At 38.9% G+C, this 18,312-nt stretch overlaps 1 protein-coding gene across 4 annotated transcripts in view; it reads right to left on the bottom strand.

Moving 5' to 3' along the window:
- The window catches only part of clip1a (CAP-GLY domain containing linker protein 1a), a 75,422-nt gene that overhangs the window by 43,637 nt on the left and 13,473 nt on the right, over positions 1–18,312 (bottom strand). For all 4 annotated transcript variants that reach the window (XM_079813887.1, XM_079813885.1, XM_079813886.1 and 1 more), the window contains exons 2-8: positions 17,733–17,963; positions 14,330–14,826; positions 11,332–11,456; positions 11,030–11,246; positions 9,996–10,193; positions 5,600–5,703; positions 3,852–3,912 (exon numbers count right to left, since the gene is read on the bottom strand). In XM_079813887.1, the coding sequence (XP_079670013.1) occupies positions 3,852–3,912; positions 5,600–5,703; positions 9,996–10,193; positions 11,030–11,246; positions 11,332–11,456; positions 14,330–14,826; positions 17,733–17,823 (1,293 nt within the window). In that variant the 5' untranslated portion in view covers positions 17,824–17,963. The remainder of the gene's footprint in view (positions 1–3,851; positions 3,913–5,599; positions 5,704–9,995; positions 10,194–11,029; positions 11,247–11,331; positions 11,457–14,329; positions 14,827–17,732; positions 17,964–18,312) is intronic.

The raw sequence follows: 18,312 nt of genomic DNA, 5'->3' as shown, positions 1-18,312 counted from the left end.
GCGCGCGCCGCGTGTAGTTTCTCCGCTATAATCAAGGGCTGAATCAGAAATAGCCCCCTATAACTTCAAATAGGGCATTATTTGGAGGGGACAGCGCTTTGTAGAGGTGTCCGAAACCATTGGACGTTATTGAGTGCACTCAGTCTATCCCACATCACACCGCAATAACGAGTGTACAGCCGATGTACACACAACGGTTGTCCGACTTCACGCACTCATTTTCATTCACTCCTTCAAATAATGTGATAACGTAGGGAATTAGTGAACGAGGGTATAGGGGTTTCAGATTCGGATTTCATAGGCTTTAGATGCGATCTCAGCTGTGTTCTGACTGCTCTCACCAGTACAGTGCAACAGTGAAATCGGTCCCCTCTCAAACAATGACGCGCTGCGCCGCGTTCCGAACGTTGTTTAGCGACATATACCGGTATTGCGGTATCATCAAAATTCATATCATAACAAAAATAAATACCGGTATTCGGTATGAACCGGTATACCGCCCAGCACTACATGAACCACAAACAACTTTACTGTATGTGTGACAAGACAACGACTTTACTAAACACTTAGACTAAACTAATCTAAGTGGTTCCTCATACATACACATTCATGCATACAGTTTAGCAATGGAAAGAGAGCTGAAGCAGAATACAGGAAAGCAAGAAGTTATCACAAATTCAGCAGATCAACAGCCTTGAGCAAACCATCAGTTTTTTAGTTCTTTCAAAGGGGTAGGATATACCTAATGTATCAAATAATGAGACTAAGTTTGATACTTGCATGTCTCACTCATTTGAATCTGATGCAATTTGTTGAGGCTCCAGCTGATCTTTGCTGAAGTTGTCTTGATGAGAGAGAACCAATGAGGATCTTTGATGAAGAGAAAGACAAGGTCGCAACCTGGCACAAACTTGGGGGTCCTTAAAAGACTTCTAGCTCCGCATCATCTTCACATCAGAATCCCCCTTGTGATCGGTGATCACATGTGAGGCTGTCACACCCTCAAGAGGTCAGTGAGCCATTAAGGAGTCGTATTTTCGGAGGGGAACTTTACGATCCTTTGTCTTCTAGTTGGGTGTTTTGCATATGAAATTGGATTGGGTGTTAAGAAAAGAAAATTTTAAGATTCTTATAATACTAATATATAACAGTTAGCTAAATGTAATGTAAATGAACAAAGGAAATTAAAATTGCAGTTCATAGATACCCAACATGCTATACATGTGATCTTGTTTAACTACAGTGTCCAATTCTGAATAATTCCTTCAAATGAGTTTGAATTTATACAAACAATGTAAAAGAAAAATTATGAGACCAGAAAACAGGACACATGTTAAGGGTTTACTTGTCTTTCGAAGTGAAGTGAGTGAAACTCTCTCTAAATTCCTTTAGGTTGTTAGAAACCATCTTATCTTGATGATTTCTCGTTGTTGCAATGGTTAACAAAGGCCTGGTTCTCCATTTGCAATTTTGGGGGTAGTTTACGGAAACTCTACACATAGCTTGCTTCTTGGGTGAGGGTTATTGTGGATTATTTGTTAAATATAACAAATAATTGTGTGTCTGATCTGTCTCAGGCACTACAAGGGTGCGTCTCAATCAGCTCCCTTGTTCAGTAGTCAGGGCACTGATCAGGGAGTCGGCCATTTTAGGGACCGTCTCAATTGCAAAATCCTAGTGCACTGAAACATTCGCTCCCTAAAAAGTCCCACAATGCACTATGAAAACCAGGGAGCATCGATGCCCACTATGTTCCCTTAACAGAATTTTTGAAGCGCGAAATAAATCATGCGAGACACCTCAATACACATCATGATGCGATGTTTTGAAAAGCAACCCTAGATGCACACACTCTGAGCTCTCCATGCAGTTCCTCTGACCTCATGGCTTTGGACCTTAAAGTATAGACAGTTTGTTTCCAAATCATGGCCAATCAATTGAAATTTGCCACAGGTGGACACCAATCAAAGTATATAAACATCTGGCTTCCCTGTAGCTCAAATAGTAGAGCATGACACTAGCAATGCCAAGGTCATGGGTTCGATTTCCAGAACAAGAACTGATAAAATGTAAAAAAGCAGTAATGTAAATCTCAAAGATGATATAGAGAAATAGGATATACCTGAGCTGAGTAAGTAAAATGAAGGGGCATGAATACTTTTTGAATGCAAAGACAATATTTAAATTTGGATGACCAGAGGCCAGAAACCAGTGGGTTCGATGTTTAAAAAAAAAAAAATCTTGCCTCCTACAAATTCTACAGATTGTCTTCAGTCACAGATTCAGGGTAAATAAATTGTTTAAGTTTGTAAAGCATCTGCACTAAAAGTCATTGTCTAGGTTGCTGATTTGCATGTTTCATAATTTAAAATCATTAGTCAAAGGTTTATTAAATTTGAATGGATGAAAAAAGACCAGAAGCTATTTTTGAATAAGTAGGTCAGGACATCAAAAACAACTCAAATGAATGATAATGAAGGCTGGAAACACCTATCAAAAGTACCATATTCTCAAACAGGACAAGAGAAAACAAGACCAGACTTCAACTAAAAATACATTTTCTTTTCGCCATATTGATAACACATTAGCTATTCACTTCATTTAGTATGTTGGGTATCATCCGCATAACATTTGTTATAAATAAACCACACATGACAAAACTGCAGATAAGGTGAGTGCTTGGTTATATTTTAGAGGTAAATCAGAACAATTTAAGAAGCATCAATTTAGCAAACCATTAGTAAGAATATGACCTATAGTTTTAGGATATTTTAAGAATATGACCTACAGGTAAAGTTGGTATGACTAAAACCAACAAATTGTAGAATTTATAATAGTTTTTGAATCAGCAATGTGGTGTTTAAATGTATGTACAAGTTAATTTGGGACAAAGCACTTCATCATCACAACCTCTTTCATTATGGTAAAACCGGACTCATCTATATGTAAAAATCCAAATCAGGGAATAGTTCATCAATCAAAACTAAGCTATTGTGTACAGTGTAGTGGGCTGTGCACATTCTCACATGACACATACACTAGTACTACTATATTTTGTAATGTTTTTTTGGGGGAAAAAACCCCACTAAAACGAGTAACAGTGTGAAATGCTTGAATTTTCAGCATCATTACTCCAGTCTTCAGTGTCACATGATCCTTCATAAATCATTCTAATATGCAGATTTGGTGCTCAGTTTTCAACTATTATTATTGTTGCTCAAGTATTAATAATGGTTCTTAATATTATCAATGTTAAAAACTGACGCTTAATATTTTTTGTGGAAACTGATCAATTTTTTCAGGATTCTTTTATGAATAACAGCATTGACTTGAAATAGAAATCTTTAGTAACATTATAAATGTCTTTACTGTCACTTTTGATCAATTCAAAAGCACCTTTGCTGAATATAAGTTTTTATTTTCCCCTCTTAAATCTTACCCTGAACTTTTGAAAGGTATTGTTTGACGGTCGGTTTCCACAAAAATATTAAGCAGCACAAATGTTTTCAGCATTGACAATAATAAGAAATATTCTTGAGCACCAAATAAGCGTATTAGAATTATTTCTGAAGGATTATGTGACAAGGATCGGTGTCTGACTTACAGTAAGCTGCTTTCATATTAGACTTTGAACATGCAAAATTGCTGTGATAAGATATGTCACACTCTAGGGCTTCTGTTTTCAAAAGAATAATATATAAATAACAGACATGAATACATCTCAAAATGTGAAAAATATACCATCTGCTTTCCCACAACACTCGAACCTGCAGCTTTGAAGTTTGTGTTCTCTGAATTCAGCCAAGAATCATCTGAGATATTTAGTGCAAAAATCAAAAATCTTAAAATACCTCCAAATCTCCTTTGGTAATGCATGCTTCCTCCACCCGAAATTGCAGGTCCTCCACCTTCCTGTTTGGGACAATAATTGTTTATAATTTTCAGCTTGTATTTCTATTTTACGTTCTTACTCTTAAGCAAACAAATATGAGGGACAATTATACAGACTGCATATACAAACTATAACTGAAGTAAAAGGGACCACATGTGAGTAATAACCTCAAAATCACCAGAGATAGTGAATTTATGACCTTCTGTGGAGAACAATTAACAAAAAGAAAACAAATAAATTCAAGGGATAGTTCAAACATTAATATACACTAACAGTCAAAAGTTTGAAAATTATACTAGTACTATTTTTTGTTTTTTAAAGAAGTCTCTTCTGCTCACCAAGGCTGCATTTATTTGATTCAAAATACAGCAAAAACAGTATTATTGTGAAATATTTTTACAATTTAAAAATAACTTTTTTCTATTTAAATATATTTTATAATAGAATTTATTCCTGTGATCAAAGCTGAATTTTGAGCATCATTACTCCAGTGTCACATGATCCTTCAGAAATATTCTAATATGATGATTTGCGGCTCAAGAAACATGTATTATCATTAATGTTGAAAACAGTTGTATACATTTTTTTCCAGGATTATTTAATGAATAGAACGTTCAAAAGAACAGCATTTATCTGAAATATAAAGCTTTTGCAACATTATAAATGTCTATACTGTCACTTGATCAATTTTAATGCATCCATGCTGAATAAATGTATTAATTTAAGTTCTTTCCCAAAGAAAAATATTAATAAATTCTTACCGACCCAAAACTTTTGAACGGTAGTACAATGTTACAAAAGCTTTCTATTTCAGATAAATGCTATTCTTTTGAACTTTCTATTAACCAAAGAATCCTAAAGAAAATGATTTACACAACAGCTTTCAACATTGATAATAATCATCAATGTTTCTTGAGCAGCAAATCATCATATTAGAATGATTTCTGAAGAATCATGTGACACTGAAGACAGGAGTAGTGATGCTCAAAATTCAGGTTTGATCACAGGAATAAATAACATGTTAAAATATATTCAAATAAAAAACAGTTATTTTACATTTTAATAATATTTCACAATATTACAGCCTTTTTTATATTTTTAATAACATAAATGCAGCCTTGGTGAGCAGAAGAGACTTCTTTAAAAACCATCAAAAATTTTACAGTTTCCAAACTTTTGACTAGTAGTGTACATCCATTTACTCATTTACTAAACCACTTCATTTACTCACCCTCATGTCTTTCCCAATCTGTATGACTTAAAAGAAAATATTTTTAAAAATGCTTTTTGTTCATACAATGGAAGACAAAGGTCACCAAAACAGTTTGGTTGCAAACATTCTTCAAAATATCTTCTTTTGCCTTCCACAGAAGACAGACAGACAGACAGACACAGATTTGGAACGACATGAGGTAAACGTAAATGATGACCATTTTTATTTTGGGGTGAACTATCCCTTTAAAGACCACTTGAAACTGCTAATATTAGGAGGATTGAGATTCTCATTCTATGCATTTTATTGGACAAAAATATGTTTCCCTGTGGCATCAAAAGCAATGTTCCTTATCAATGAATAGTGTGTCCATTAGTTAAGAAAATCGATATGCAAACATTTATAAAAGTCATGACAAACCACAAGATTTTAATCAATATCATGGCGTCTTTAACATGATTAGATGTTCATAAGTGCATTCAATAATACTAGACCTCTTCTCCTCCTCCAGCTGGTTGAGCAGCTCCACTTTCTCTCGGTCTGCAGCCTCCACAAGCGCTCGCAGCTGGTCCATTTTGGCATCAACCTCCAACACATACTACAGGAGCAATTCAAAACAACTACATTAATCTCAATTCATAACTGGAATCAATATAAGCTGTAAGAAAAACTAACTAAATTAATTGACTAAATAAATGGAACTTTATTGTGCAACTAAAATAAATGTATTAAAGACTTTTTTACTCCATGAAACGGTTTGCATTATTTAATCAGTGTTAGATAGTAAAAATTAATGTGGCTTTTAGGTCAATTTAAAGACATGTAGTATCGTCATAGACTTGTATATGATCTGACGATAAATAACTAAAAAAAGAAAGTGTCAAGTGGAAGTAACAAAGGGAAGTGAGACTTTTATTAGAACCCCAGCGCCTGAGCGCAGATGCACAGAAGTGGCCATTCTTCCCTTTTCATTAGTTTATTACAGTTTTGTCTAATAATAACAAAGCCAAAGGCTATAATACTTTTTTCCATATACCATCGCCATTCAGCAAATACACATTTATATATATCAAATCAGTACTTGAATATCTAATAACTGCAAATCTGCTAATTCCAGTTGGATCTTCTGAATTGTGCATTAAAGCCAGCATAAAAACATGTACTCAATGCATGATGGTCCGTCTGTGTGAAAGATCCAAGTCGTGTGAATTATATGCAGTCACTGGACATCCACAATCGATTCTAGGTTTCTAGGTTGATTTCCAAGTATGCTGGACTACATTCATGTCATATTTCATGTCACATTACATGGTCTTTTGATTCCCAGTGTGCACAGATTTACCAGAGTGCACTGTTGGACACAGTTACATAAACGCATCCACAGCATTGAGACGGTGCCTTTGACTAACAAGCAGTTAACCAAGGGGTAATCAGTCTTACGTTTCAGATTTAAATTAGACAAATCTGAATTAAAGGTGTGACCAGTCTTAAAAAAAAAATTTTTTTTATTTGATGACTAACTTGTAAGACCAGTCTAAGCGGTTTATGTAATCAGCCATTGGTTACATTGTTTACTTCCTTTTTAATGAATGTTTTAACAATTTCTTTATTTGTGAAAAATACTATAATAGGATTGATTATAACCAAGAAGTTGCTATTTTAGGTATAAATCTATTTTGAGCGATTTATCAAACTTATAATTTAATTTTTTTACATTATTTTCTGTAATCATTTTAGTAAATATGACGTTAAATAAATGTACATTTAATTGCTGAAATTGTTACACATGCTCTCTAAGATATCAAATCGGCATTAGCCATAAAAAAAAACCTATATTGGTTGGGCACTATTCATGAATAAGTCTCATGTCTCAACAAATCCATACGCAATTGTTTAATTACATCTTGGTTATGACTAGCTTAGAAATCTAGATGCACCCTAGCGGCCGCAACTCTCCGTTGGCTTGAGAGCTGGAAAAACCAAACTCTGGTCAGGCCAATCACAGTGTATATAGCAGGGGTCTCCAACCCTGGTCCTGGAGAGCTACCACCCTGCAGATTTTAGCTCCAACCTGAATCAAACACACCTGAACCAGCTAATCATGGTGTTCAGGGCTGCTTGATAATTACAGACAGGTGTGTTAGAGCAGGGTTGGAACTGAAATCTGCAGAACGGTAGCTCTCCAGGAGCAGGGTTGGTGGGCGGGCTTAACATAATGACGGCAGAGTTGCGGAGGTTCTGTTTGCTACTAGGGGTGGCACGGTACATGGAAAAAAACCGAACCGTTCGGTTCGCTTGTGTCGGTTCGGTGTGTGTGTGTCGCACGGTTCGCGCCTGCGCAATGTATCCTCGTGCCCGCATGTTACCTCAGACAGCTGGTGTCCTTTTCGCGCGAAATAAGAGGTTTGTGTGGACATACAGTAAAGTAAAAGTGGAGTGCTGCAGGTCACGTCACATGTAGAAATGAAAGTGGGAGAGATAAGGAAGGCTGCCGGAGTTGGAGGATGCGCTAGCATCGTATAGCAGGGAAGATGCAGAGTGAGAGCGGGTGCTGCGCGACTCGCGAGACAAACACTGCCAGTGTGTGTATGCGCAGCGGGCACGCGCGGCGCGGCACCCGCTCTCGCACTGAACCGCGGCTGGTGTGAGAGAGAGTGTGTCTGGTGTGTCTGGTGTGTGTGTGTGTGTGTGTGTGTGTGTGAGTCTGTGGGAGATTGAGTGTGTGTGTGAGTCTGTGGGAGATTGTGTGTGTGTGTGTGTGTGTGTGTGTGTGTGTGTGTGTGTGTGTGTGTGTGTGTGTGTGTGTGTGTGTGTGTGTGTGTGTGTGTGTGTGTGTGTGTGTGTGTGTGTGTGTGTGTGTGTGTGTGTGTGTGTGTGTGTGTGTGTGTGTGTGTGTGTGTGTGTGTGTGTGTGTGTGTGTGTGTGTGTGTGTGTGTGTCTGTCTGTGAGAGTGTGAATCTGTGGGACAGGCAAATATAGTCTGTCACATTTTCCGGTGTTCTCCTCCGACCCCTGTCTGTCTCGTGCTTTGATTTATGAAGGGCAACATATCTGCTGCAAATGCGACGTGTTCCCCTCTGTCTCATACACACATTCATATAACATGCTGTGTATAAGTAGTTCACATGATAAATGTAACATTTAAAAGTTAAGATATGCTTCTAGTTCTAATAATTTAAACATGCCTTTGAAGTTTGGGCAAAAACTTCTGGCAGTGTTGTGTTTTCGTGTATTTTATGTTATTTTTTCCCAGCGCTGGATGTCATATGGTGATTGTGAAACACACGGGACACTTGGTGAAATGTGTTAATCAGGTCAGCTGAATTAAAGCCACAGTGCATTGTTCTGATCAAAATTGATATGATTAACATGAAAAATGTACGGCAATGTGTCGGACTCGGTTGACAGCCAGTTAGGAAACAACTTGATATAACAATTTTTAATACTGTATCCTAATTGTGGATGATTAAGCCATATATATCATATGCTGAAGTAAATTTCTGGAGTGTTAACGATAAAAAACAACAACAAAAAGAACCGTACAGAACCGAAAACCGTGACCCTAAAACCGTGATACGAACCGAACCGTGGGTTTTGTGAACCGTGCCACCTAGGGATGTGACGGTGAGGAAATTTTCCCACCGGTTAATTGATGTGTGACAACACCGGTAATACCGGTATCACCGGCGGAGGCTTTTAAATCACTAATTCTATCTAACCGAAAGTAACATGCACACGACCGCTCTGAACTGAAAACCCGCCAGTGCGCACACACCGTGAATGACAGCTCGTCTGTAAATGCGCGCTCTGTGAGGCCATAGGTGCGTCTCAATCAGTTCCCTAGTTCAGTAGTCAGGGCACTGATCAAGCATTGATCAGTCTATGATTGAGATGCACGCCATGAATGAATAACAGTTCGTCCGTAAAGCCTTTATAGCCTACTCGACGCGCCCGCACGAGCGCGAGGGTGCGCGCGGCAAAAATAAATGCGCGCTGTCAGCGTAGCGGAGGCTCGCACTGCGGAGCCAGGCGAAAGTAAACAATGCGCGCTCTGTGCGGCCGTACACATTTTACTTTCGGTTTTGAGTTAGCGGCAATTCGGCTGCGGGTTGCTTGAATTGTGGGTTCATTAGCCTATTATTTTTAATGAAAAACACAACAAAACAACTGACAAACTCCCTTAAATAGGCGCTTTTACGTTTCGCTCTGAAACCAAATCTTCCGCGATCATCTCAGTCAGCTCCTCACTCTTAAATCTGATGAATGACTCCAGCCGCTGCCGAGACTCACGGTCGGATCCTGCTTTATTAAGCAGATACGTTCAGTTTTTATTTGTATTGTCTGTTCTCTAACTGAACTAAATTATTTTATTACTATAAAAAAATCAAAAAGACGGTGGGCGGTGCCACGGTGGGCAAGTGATGTAACCGGTGTTGAGTCTGGACACCGGTAACACCGGCAACACCGACTATCGTAGCAAGCCTAGTGCCACCCCTATTTGCTACTTGTAAACAAAGAAGCTGGCGAACAGCGGTCTTTCGAATCGGCTTTGGCCGCGACTCTGGAAGACTTGGAGTTAAGCTTTTCCTTGAGGAATGAACAAAGAACGGCACTGAAGTCATCTTCCTTTGAATTCAGAGTTTTGCCGACTGGATACGGCGAAGGTTTAAACTATCAACTAGCTCCGCTTCACCTTCTTCATTGATCTGGTTGGTTGTATATTATAAATAAAATAAAATAAAAATAGCTCTAATAGTTATTTTAAATAAAAGCTAAGACCTGATCAGCATTGTGTCTGCTTTACCACCTCAGGTGTGCATTATTTTTTCATAATTCAACGGCCCGTCATTCCTTACTTCATAATAAAAAGAAGAAATCGCTGGATCTAACCTGCTCCTGGCCTTCTCTTAGTAACGTAAGCTCCTGCTCCACTTCGCCCACATGGCTGGTTGCCTTGGCAACCTCAGCTCTCTCCAGGTCACGCTCAGCCAGGAGTTGCTCAATGTGTTGCTGTTTCTCCTTCAGGGCCTCCTGAAGTGCCGTGGTGCCAGAGATCTTCCTCGCGTACCTCGTGGACGTCTCGGTCAACTTGAAAGAGAAAGCCATTCAAGATCTTAAACTACATCAGATACTGTACTGCAGGGGTGGCGAACCCCGGTCCTGGAGAGCCTCAGTCCTGCAAAGTTCAGCTCCAACCATGATAAAACTCACCTGCCTGTAGCTTCCGAGTAACCCTTCAGACGTTGATTAGCTTGCTCAGGTGTGTTTGATTAGGGTTGAAGCAAAACTCTGCAGGACTATGGCTCTCCAGGACCGGAGTTCGCCACCCCTGCTGTATTGCCTACATTTACTTATATAATATTCTCTCAGTAATGCAGTAACATCATGTCCATTGTAGTGTGATCGGCCGATATATCAGGCCGATATTTGCGTTTTTTACGTGTATCGGCCAATACAAGGCTGCGTTCGCCGATAGTTTTTTCCCGGCATTATTTATAGACAGGCGTCCACAGGCAGCTCTGTGTTGCTGGAAACGCTGCAGTTCATGTGCAGACCATGCACTGTCCCTCTCCCACTAGCAGAGCTGGAATCTGCTCTTCAATACAATGGCAAGTTTTAAACTTTCAAAGCATCTTTTAAGTGTTTGACTTAGCTGAAATATTGCCATACACTGCCATAGAAACTAGAGTTGATATTTCGATATGTATCGATACTGAAATATTTGAAACGATTCCAATACTCCTTTCTGCAGTATCGATACACCCATACCAGCTGTGCGTTCTTGCTCTCCTGTCCGACAGCGACACACACCGCCTCCTCTCATTCACACCGGTTAGATAGTGCTTGTGTGACCGGGTCTGAATTTATAAATATGTGACCAAAAGTAGGTATGGTATGCATGTGAGGTGGAATTTGTAACTCACCAATCCTGTACGGCTTGGCTTGCAACTAGCAGAAGAGGCCACAGAGCTCATGGAGCTGATGGAGGAGGCACTAGGGCTGCGTTTCAGTCCTCCTGGTGTGGTCGCCGTCTTCCTCACAGTGGTCTTTGCCTTCGCTGGGGTAGTGGAGGGAAAGCCTATACGGGTCACCTTGTGCACTGGTGCAAAGAGGCCATACTTGGGCTGACACTGGAAATACCTGACACACAAATCCATCCGTGTAAAACTCATAACATCCTTTCGAGACAATCTACCGTTACTAATGTAAGAACAGGACACAGTACCTGGTTCCAGCCACAGCACCATCGTTCTTTCCCAAGGGCTCATCCAGCTCAACTCCACACCACTCACCCTTGGCAAAATCAGTTTCGCCTAAGAAACGCACTACACCAGCTTTCGAGCCAGCAACCTAACATATGTGAAGGAAAAAAGAACTTAACATGCATTCCGATACACAGGATTCCTAAAAACAGTGCTTAGGGGATATTTATAACAGCAGCTTCACTTTATTTCATATGCGGTATTACATCAGCAAACAAAGATTTAATCTAGGCTTTTATTCACATATAAACGTTCATCAACTCTTCATTAATTCTTTTTATGTTCACTGATCAATGATTATATGTGAATAAAAGCCTAAATTTAATCTGTTCGTCATATAAAGCGATCGAGTTTCTTCAGAAAATTTGGACTAAACCACTCAATTCATATGGATTCAATGTCTTCGTATTTTTTAAAGCATCAATGTAGTTGCGTAGCTATCAATGGAGGGACAGAAAGCTCTCAGATTTCATCAAATATATCTTAATTTGTGTTCCGAAGATGAACGAAAGTCTTATGGGTTTGAAACGGCATGAAGTAATAAATAAATAAGGCACTGAGCATGCATTATAATTTCTTAAGAATTCCCTTATAATGCATTACAAATGTTATTCACACTTTTGTCACTTTTTTTTTTTACTAGTTCTTTACTAGAATGGTCATGCGGTGTGACAAATAAGTAAACATAGTCTTCCAAATTAAATTTAAAAGGTGCATGTATAAAGTACAAAATAACTTAAAATGCTGTTTAAAATGGTTTTAAAAGTAGAATAGTGCACTGCAGGACATGACAAGCTCTGAAAACAACCCTTTGTTAAATGTAAACTAGCTCAAACATGCTGCGTAACATGAGAATGAACATCATTGGTTCTTGAGGAAGCTCAAACGTGCTGCATAACACGAGAATGAACGTCATTGGTTCTTACAGAAGCTCAAATATGATGCGTAACACGAGAATTAACCTCATTGGTTCTTGAGGAAGCTCAAACGTGCTGCGTAACACAAGAATTAACCTCATTGGTTCTTGCTAAAGCTCAAACGTTCTGCGTAACACTAGAATGAACCTCATTGGTTCTTGCTGAAGCTCAAACGTTCTGCGTAACACTACAGGGAATTATTAGGCACGTTGATTTTCTGATCATATTTTTTTTCCAGGCACATTTGACCAATTCCACACCACAGTAATCCTAATAACTACTATTGATTTAGTATTTAATAATGTATAAGTTATATATAATTGTTCATGAAGGATGGAAATGAAAATCACCTTATATTCAGGTGTGCAGAATTATTAGGCATGTTTTCTTTTACAGATAAATTGAGCCAAAAAAGAGATTTAACTCAGACTGAAAAGTCAGAAATTATGAAATGCCCATGAGAAGGATGCAATACAAATGCAATACTAGACATTGCAGTTAAGGCATGACCATTGGACAGTGAAATGCTCGTTGGGTCAGCAGGATCTGACAAAAACAGGTGGTGAAGAAAAGACACCTGTTAACTGCAAAAGAATTAAGAATTAAAGTGAAGAATTAAGTGTGAAACCATCAGGAACCCTTTAGTCTCCAGCGCCACCATTTTCCAGAGCTGCAACCTACCTGGAGTCTCCAGAAGTGCAAGGTGTCAGGATCTCAGAGACTTCAGTTAGGCAAAGAATCCTAAAAAATGACCCCCACTAGATAAGAATCACAAGCTGAAGTGTTGTAAAATACATGAAGAATGTTTTTTTATTGGCTTTATGGACAGATAGGTTGAGAGTGACTCTTGAAGGACCAGCACCACATCCTCTAGTACCACTGTTTGAAGAATTCATCTTCCAGAATCTGGCAGTACGTTTTGGGAGTTCATTTTAGTCCATCCTGAAGTCCGTTTTGCAGAGATGGACTAAAAATGAAAAACTAGAGGATGTGGTGCTGGTCCTTCAAGAGTCACTCTCAACCTATCTGTCCATAAAGCCAATAAAAAAACCTTCTTCATGTATTTTACAACACTTCAGCTTGTGATTCTTATCTAGTGGGGGTAATTTTTTAGGATTCTTTGCCTAACTGAAGTCTCTGAGATCCTGACACCTTGCACTTCTGGAGACTCCAGGTAGGTTGCAGCTTTGGAAAATGGTGGCGCTGGAGACTAAAGGGTTCCTGATGGTTTCACCCTTAATTCTTCACCTTAATTCTTAATTCTTTTGCAGTTAACAGGTGTCTTTTCTTCACCACCTGTTTTTGTCAGATCCTGCTGACCCAACGAGCATTTCACTGTCCAATGGTCATGCCTTAACTGCAATGTCTAGTATTGCATTAGTATTGCATCCTTCTCATGGGCATTTAATACTTTTTGACTTTTCAGTCTGAGTTAAATCTCTTTTTTGGCTCAATTTATCTGTAAAAGAAAACATGCCTAATAATTCTGCACACCTGAATATAAGGTGATTTTCATTTCCAGCCTTCATGAACAATTATACATCACTTATAAATTATTAAATACTAAATCAATAGTAGTTATTAGGATTACTGTGGTTTGGAATTGGTCAAATGTGCCTGGAAAAAAAATATGATCAGAAAATCAACGTGCCTAATAATTTTGCACTCCCTGTAGAATGAACGTCATTGGTTCTTGCTGAAGCTCAAACGTTCTGCGTAACACGAGAATGAACCTCATTGGTTCTTACAGAAGCTCAAATATGATGCGTAACACTAGAATGATCCTCATTGGTTCTTGCTGAAGCTTATTGGTTCTCGCATGTCAAGCGAACATGCTTGAGCTTTGGTTTACATGAACTAAAGGTAGTTTTCAGAACATGTCCTTTTACATTCCTCATTCCAAATACATGCACACAAAAAAGTGTAATACACAACAATTTACAGTGACTATTATGGAGAAGCCAATAATGTTTTGACTGACCATGTTGAGAACCTTGAATTATCCTAACTTGACACACAATAACGCTCATCACAACACACTCACCAGCACTCGATCATTGATCTTCAGCTCCCGATCAGCTTTCTTCACTGAACCGGACTCTGACAGATTGGACACAGATTCACTTTTCGACCGCACCAGATCTGAGGCAGGTGCAGTTGTTGTAGTGGGCGTGGCTGGTTTCTTGGTGGACGCCGATACTGATGCATTAGAGGGGGTTGGTGACGAAGCACGAGACGGAGGGGCCGTTGTTGTGTCATCCGCCTCACCTTCAGTGCTTGAAAGCTTGGAGGGACGTGTGAAAATACCCTTTAATGCGTCACACTGAAAATAGCGCACACCAGACACCGAACCATCATTTTTCCCAATTGCCTCATCAAGCACAATGCCAGCCCATTGGCCCGGAGCAAACTGGGTCTCTCCTAAAAACTGAACGACGCCCGGCTTGTTGCCATTCACCCAGACACGATCCCCGATCTTGAACTCGCAAGCATCTTGGGCTTCGGTTGAGGATTTGTCACTTTGAGTTGGTTTAGTAGCAACTGTTCCAAAAGAAAAAAAAATACATAGGCTTTGTTTAGAAATCCAAACTTACTACTTCTACAGCATGCAGTATGTACACTGTGCATGGTATACAGAGTGATTTTTATCAAATTGGTATTCATTAGATAAATAACATTGAATCGTTGCATTATAGACACACAGACTGCATCTGAAATCGCATGGTTCCCTACTCTATAGTAGGCGAAAAGCCGTTTGTGACAAGAGCAGTATGTCCAAATTCACTCCAAACTACTACTTCCAGAGAGATTCTGAAGTGTGCATATGACGGACACTTTACAATCCGATGAAGCCACGGGAGAATTTGTGAATGACAGTGAAGCGACGCAACTGACGCTGGTAGTTCACCGATAATAACAGCATGGCGAATGGAGTACATCTGGATTACATTCAAACCACACACATTCATACTATATAGACCATACTTTTTTTGTGATCGCAAAGTAATTAATCATTCAAAATAAACACCTACTCGGGAATATGAGATTTCGGATGCAGCCACAAGAAGTCAAAAGGTCTTCACGGCAACCGGTAAAAATAAAAGTTTAACTTGAAGAAATTGGGACAGAAATATATTACTATAGTAGAGAAGCTATTATTTCCCAAAATGATAAAAATTTTATTTAAAAGGAACACGCCGACTTTGGGACTTTAGCTTATTCACCGTATCCCCCCAGAGTTAGATAAGTCCATACATACCATTCTCATCTCGTCTGACGCACCCACCGCTAGCCTAGCTTAGCACAAAGACTGGAGGTTAATGGCTCCAGCTAGCCTACTGCTTAATAAGTGACAAAACGTCAACATTTTCCTATTTACATGTTGTGATATGTATAGTTACATCGTGTACTAAGACTGACCATGGGTGCAGCGGCGCAATGATATTACGCAGCATGAAAATAGTCCCCAGCACGCTCTCTGTGCAAGCAGGTTGTCACGTTGGTTATGTTGATGGAAGTTAACCTATGTATTTTCAGGCACTGTGTAATATCATTGCGCCGCTGCACTCATGGTACGGCAGCAAAGTTCCTTGATTACTACGCAGGAATGAGAGTATAGTTCCTAGCGTTATTTAGTCACTTATTGAGCAGTAGGCTAGCTGGAGCCGTTTACCTCCAGTCTTTGTGCTAAGCTAGGCTAGCGGTGGGTGCGTCAGACAGAGTTATGGCACGCACGGAGATGAGAATGGTATGTATGGATTTATCTAACTCTGGGGGATATGGGGAATAAGTTAAAGTCCCAAAAAGTCGGCGTGTTCCTTTATGTTCTAATTTTAACATAAACCTTCGTTGTGCAGTACTTTGTTTGCCCCAAAAAAATTCAAATAAAACAAAATAAATTGTTACATTTTCATTTAATTACATTTTAAAAGATTCATTAAATTGTAAACATTTTTTTCCACTTCATTTGATTACCATATTTTTTTAATAATAAATATGTATTAAAATTATAAATCCAGGAGAAAAAATGTCTGAAAAAATTAAACATTTCATAGGGACCTATTATTGTAAAAATAAAAAATTATAATCTATTCAATTGTTAAAGGTTCACGAATTCAATTTATTAAGACAGAGGGAAAAACTAAATTCAATTTAGGAAAAAAATTTAACAGATTTAACAGGGCCCTAGGTTTACTCAAAGACTTTATTAATTTAATATGCCTTAATTGTATTTGACTGAAAGACTTATATTAAACAAAATTGTGTAATTTGTTACATAAAATTCTCAATTTACAATACAACATGACACTTATGGTTTCACTTTCTTTTTCCAACTGTAAGTACAAAAGTAGGGCTGAGACAATAAATCGATGCATCGCGAATTGAGAAATGATTTTGGATTGATTCTGAGATTTTCCAAATGCATCGCGATTAGGGCTGATATTATAGGCGATAATAATCGATAATGAAAATCATCGATAACGATTAGTCGGGTCTGCTCTCTGTAGGCAAAGCTTCCACCAGGTGGCGCCAAATTACAGCTCTGAATAACGCATTTCTATGGACAAAATGGGCATCTAGAAATAGTGGAGTGGAAAGAGAGTGAGCTTATGCAGGAAAGGTACAAGTGCCCAACACATGAGAATTGTTTATTTTAAGCTTCAAGCGAATTCATTAGCATTTAACATACCCTGTCATGCGCTTTGACAGATATGTGTGTGTGTGTGTGTGTGTGTGTGTGTGTGTGTGTGTGTGTGTGTGTGTGTGTGTGTGTGTGTGTGTGTGTGTGTGTGTGTGTGTGTGTGTCTGCAGTGAAAAAAGTTCATTTTACAGGTTATATCCACTGATCTATATAGAGAACAGTAGTTATATCCGCATCTCTAAATGCTACTTATTCACGTGAGTATTTCCATTTTGCATGAAAGCGCATCCTGACAGTCTGTGTTAAACTTCACTGAACGAGCGCCGGTGGGCGAGCGCATGCCCATCAAACACACAGGACGCAGTCGAGAGGGAGATATTAATATTCAGAGCAAAAACATAAAATATAAAAGAAATGACAGTAACAGGTACTGTGTCCATAGCGAATGTGTGTGTGTGTGTGTGTGTGTGTGTGTGTGTGTGTGTGTGTGTGTGTGTGTGTGTGTGTGTGTGTGTGTGTGTGTGTGTGTTCCTGCAGAACATTCCTCTTATCTGCTAACACGGAGTTTGTTTTTTTGTTTATGTTTTTATTCAATATCATTTTAATGTAGGGATTTAAACTCCTTTTGATTTCTCAGAAAATCTCGTAATCGATGCATCGCGATTCGTGTATCGATTTATTGTCCCAGCCGTATTACACGGTATGCAGAATATTCCATTCCTAACCTAGTCACTCACTACTAGACTACATTAGAAAGTTGACGATAATATTATTACATTGTTATATATGATAAAATAGCCCTTACCAGCAGGAGTTGTCGTCTTTGTGACCCCAGCATTGCCTGGTCTACCAATTTTGCTGGGCGCTTTGAGTCCACTGGGTTTTGATGTGCTCATTGTTGCTCTGAAATTGCTGTCTGTCTATACTTGCACTTTTCCTCTCCAACAAACATTGACTGTTGAGGTTGGAGCACCAGTGTAGGAAAAAAAAAATTAAATAAAAAATAAGTGAGGGAGAAAGGGGTACAGCGATGCCTCTGGAAAGAAAGGAGAAACATGTCAGCCTGTTTAAACATGTCTTGCTTTTTTCAATTTCAGTAGCTGTGTTCATGCAACACATATGGTTTCACTGGTATGTTGGTAAAGCCTATTTCACACTGCACACATAAGCAAAATGTAACAGCAGGCTTCCGTTTTTGAGCTAAAGCGAGTAATGGAAGGTTCTTTGCTAGGGATGCACCGAATGCTGGGCAACCGAAATTATTCGGCCGAAAATAGCAAAAATTGCACTTTCGGCCGAATAAGTGAAAAGACTGAATAAATTTAACCGAACAATGACGTTTTTGATGACGAGATCAAATATAGCAACCAGCACGTATGAGAGAG

Source organism: Gobio gobio (genome assembly GCF_949357685.1).
Source record: "Gobio gobio genome assembly, chromosome: 4".
Lineage (NCBI taxonomy): Eukaryota > Metazoa > Chordata > Actinopteri > Cypriniformes > Gobionidae > Gobio > Gobio gobio.
The sequence above is the reverse complement of the archived record's forward strand: the minus strand, read 5'-3'. Positions and strand labels throughout refer to the sequence as shown.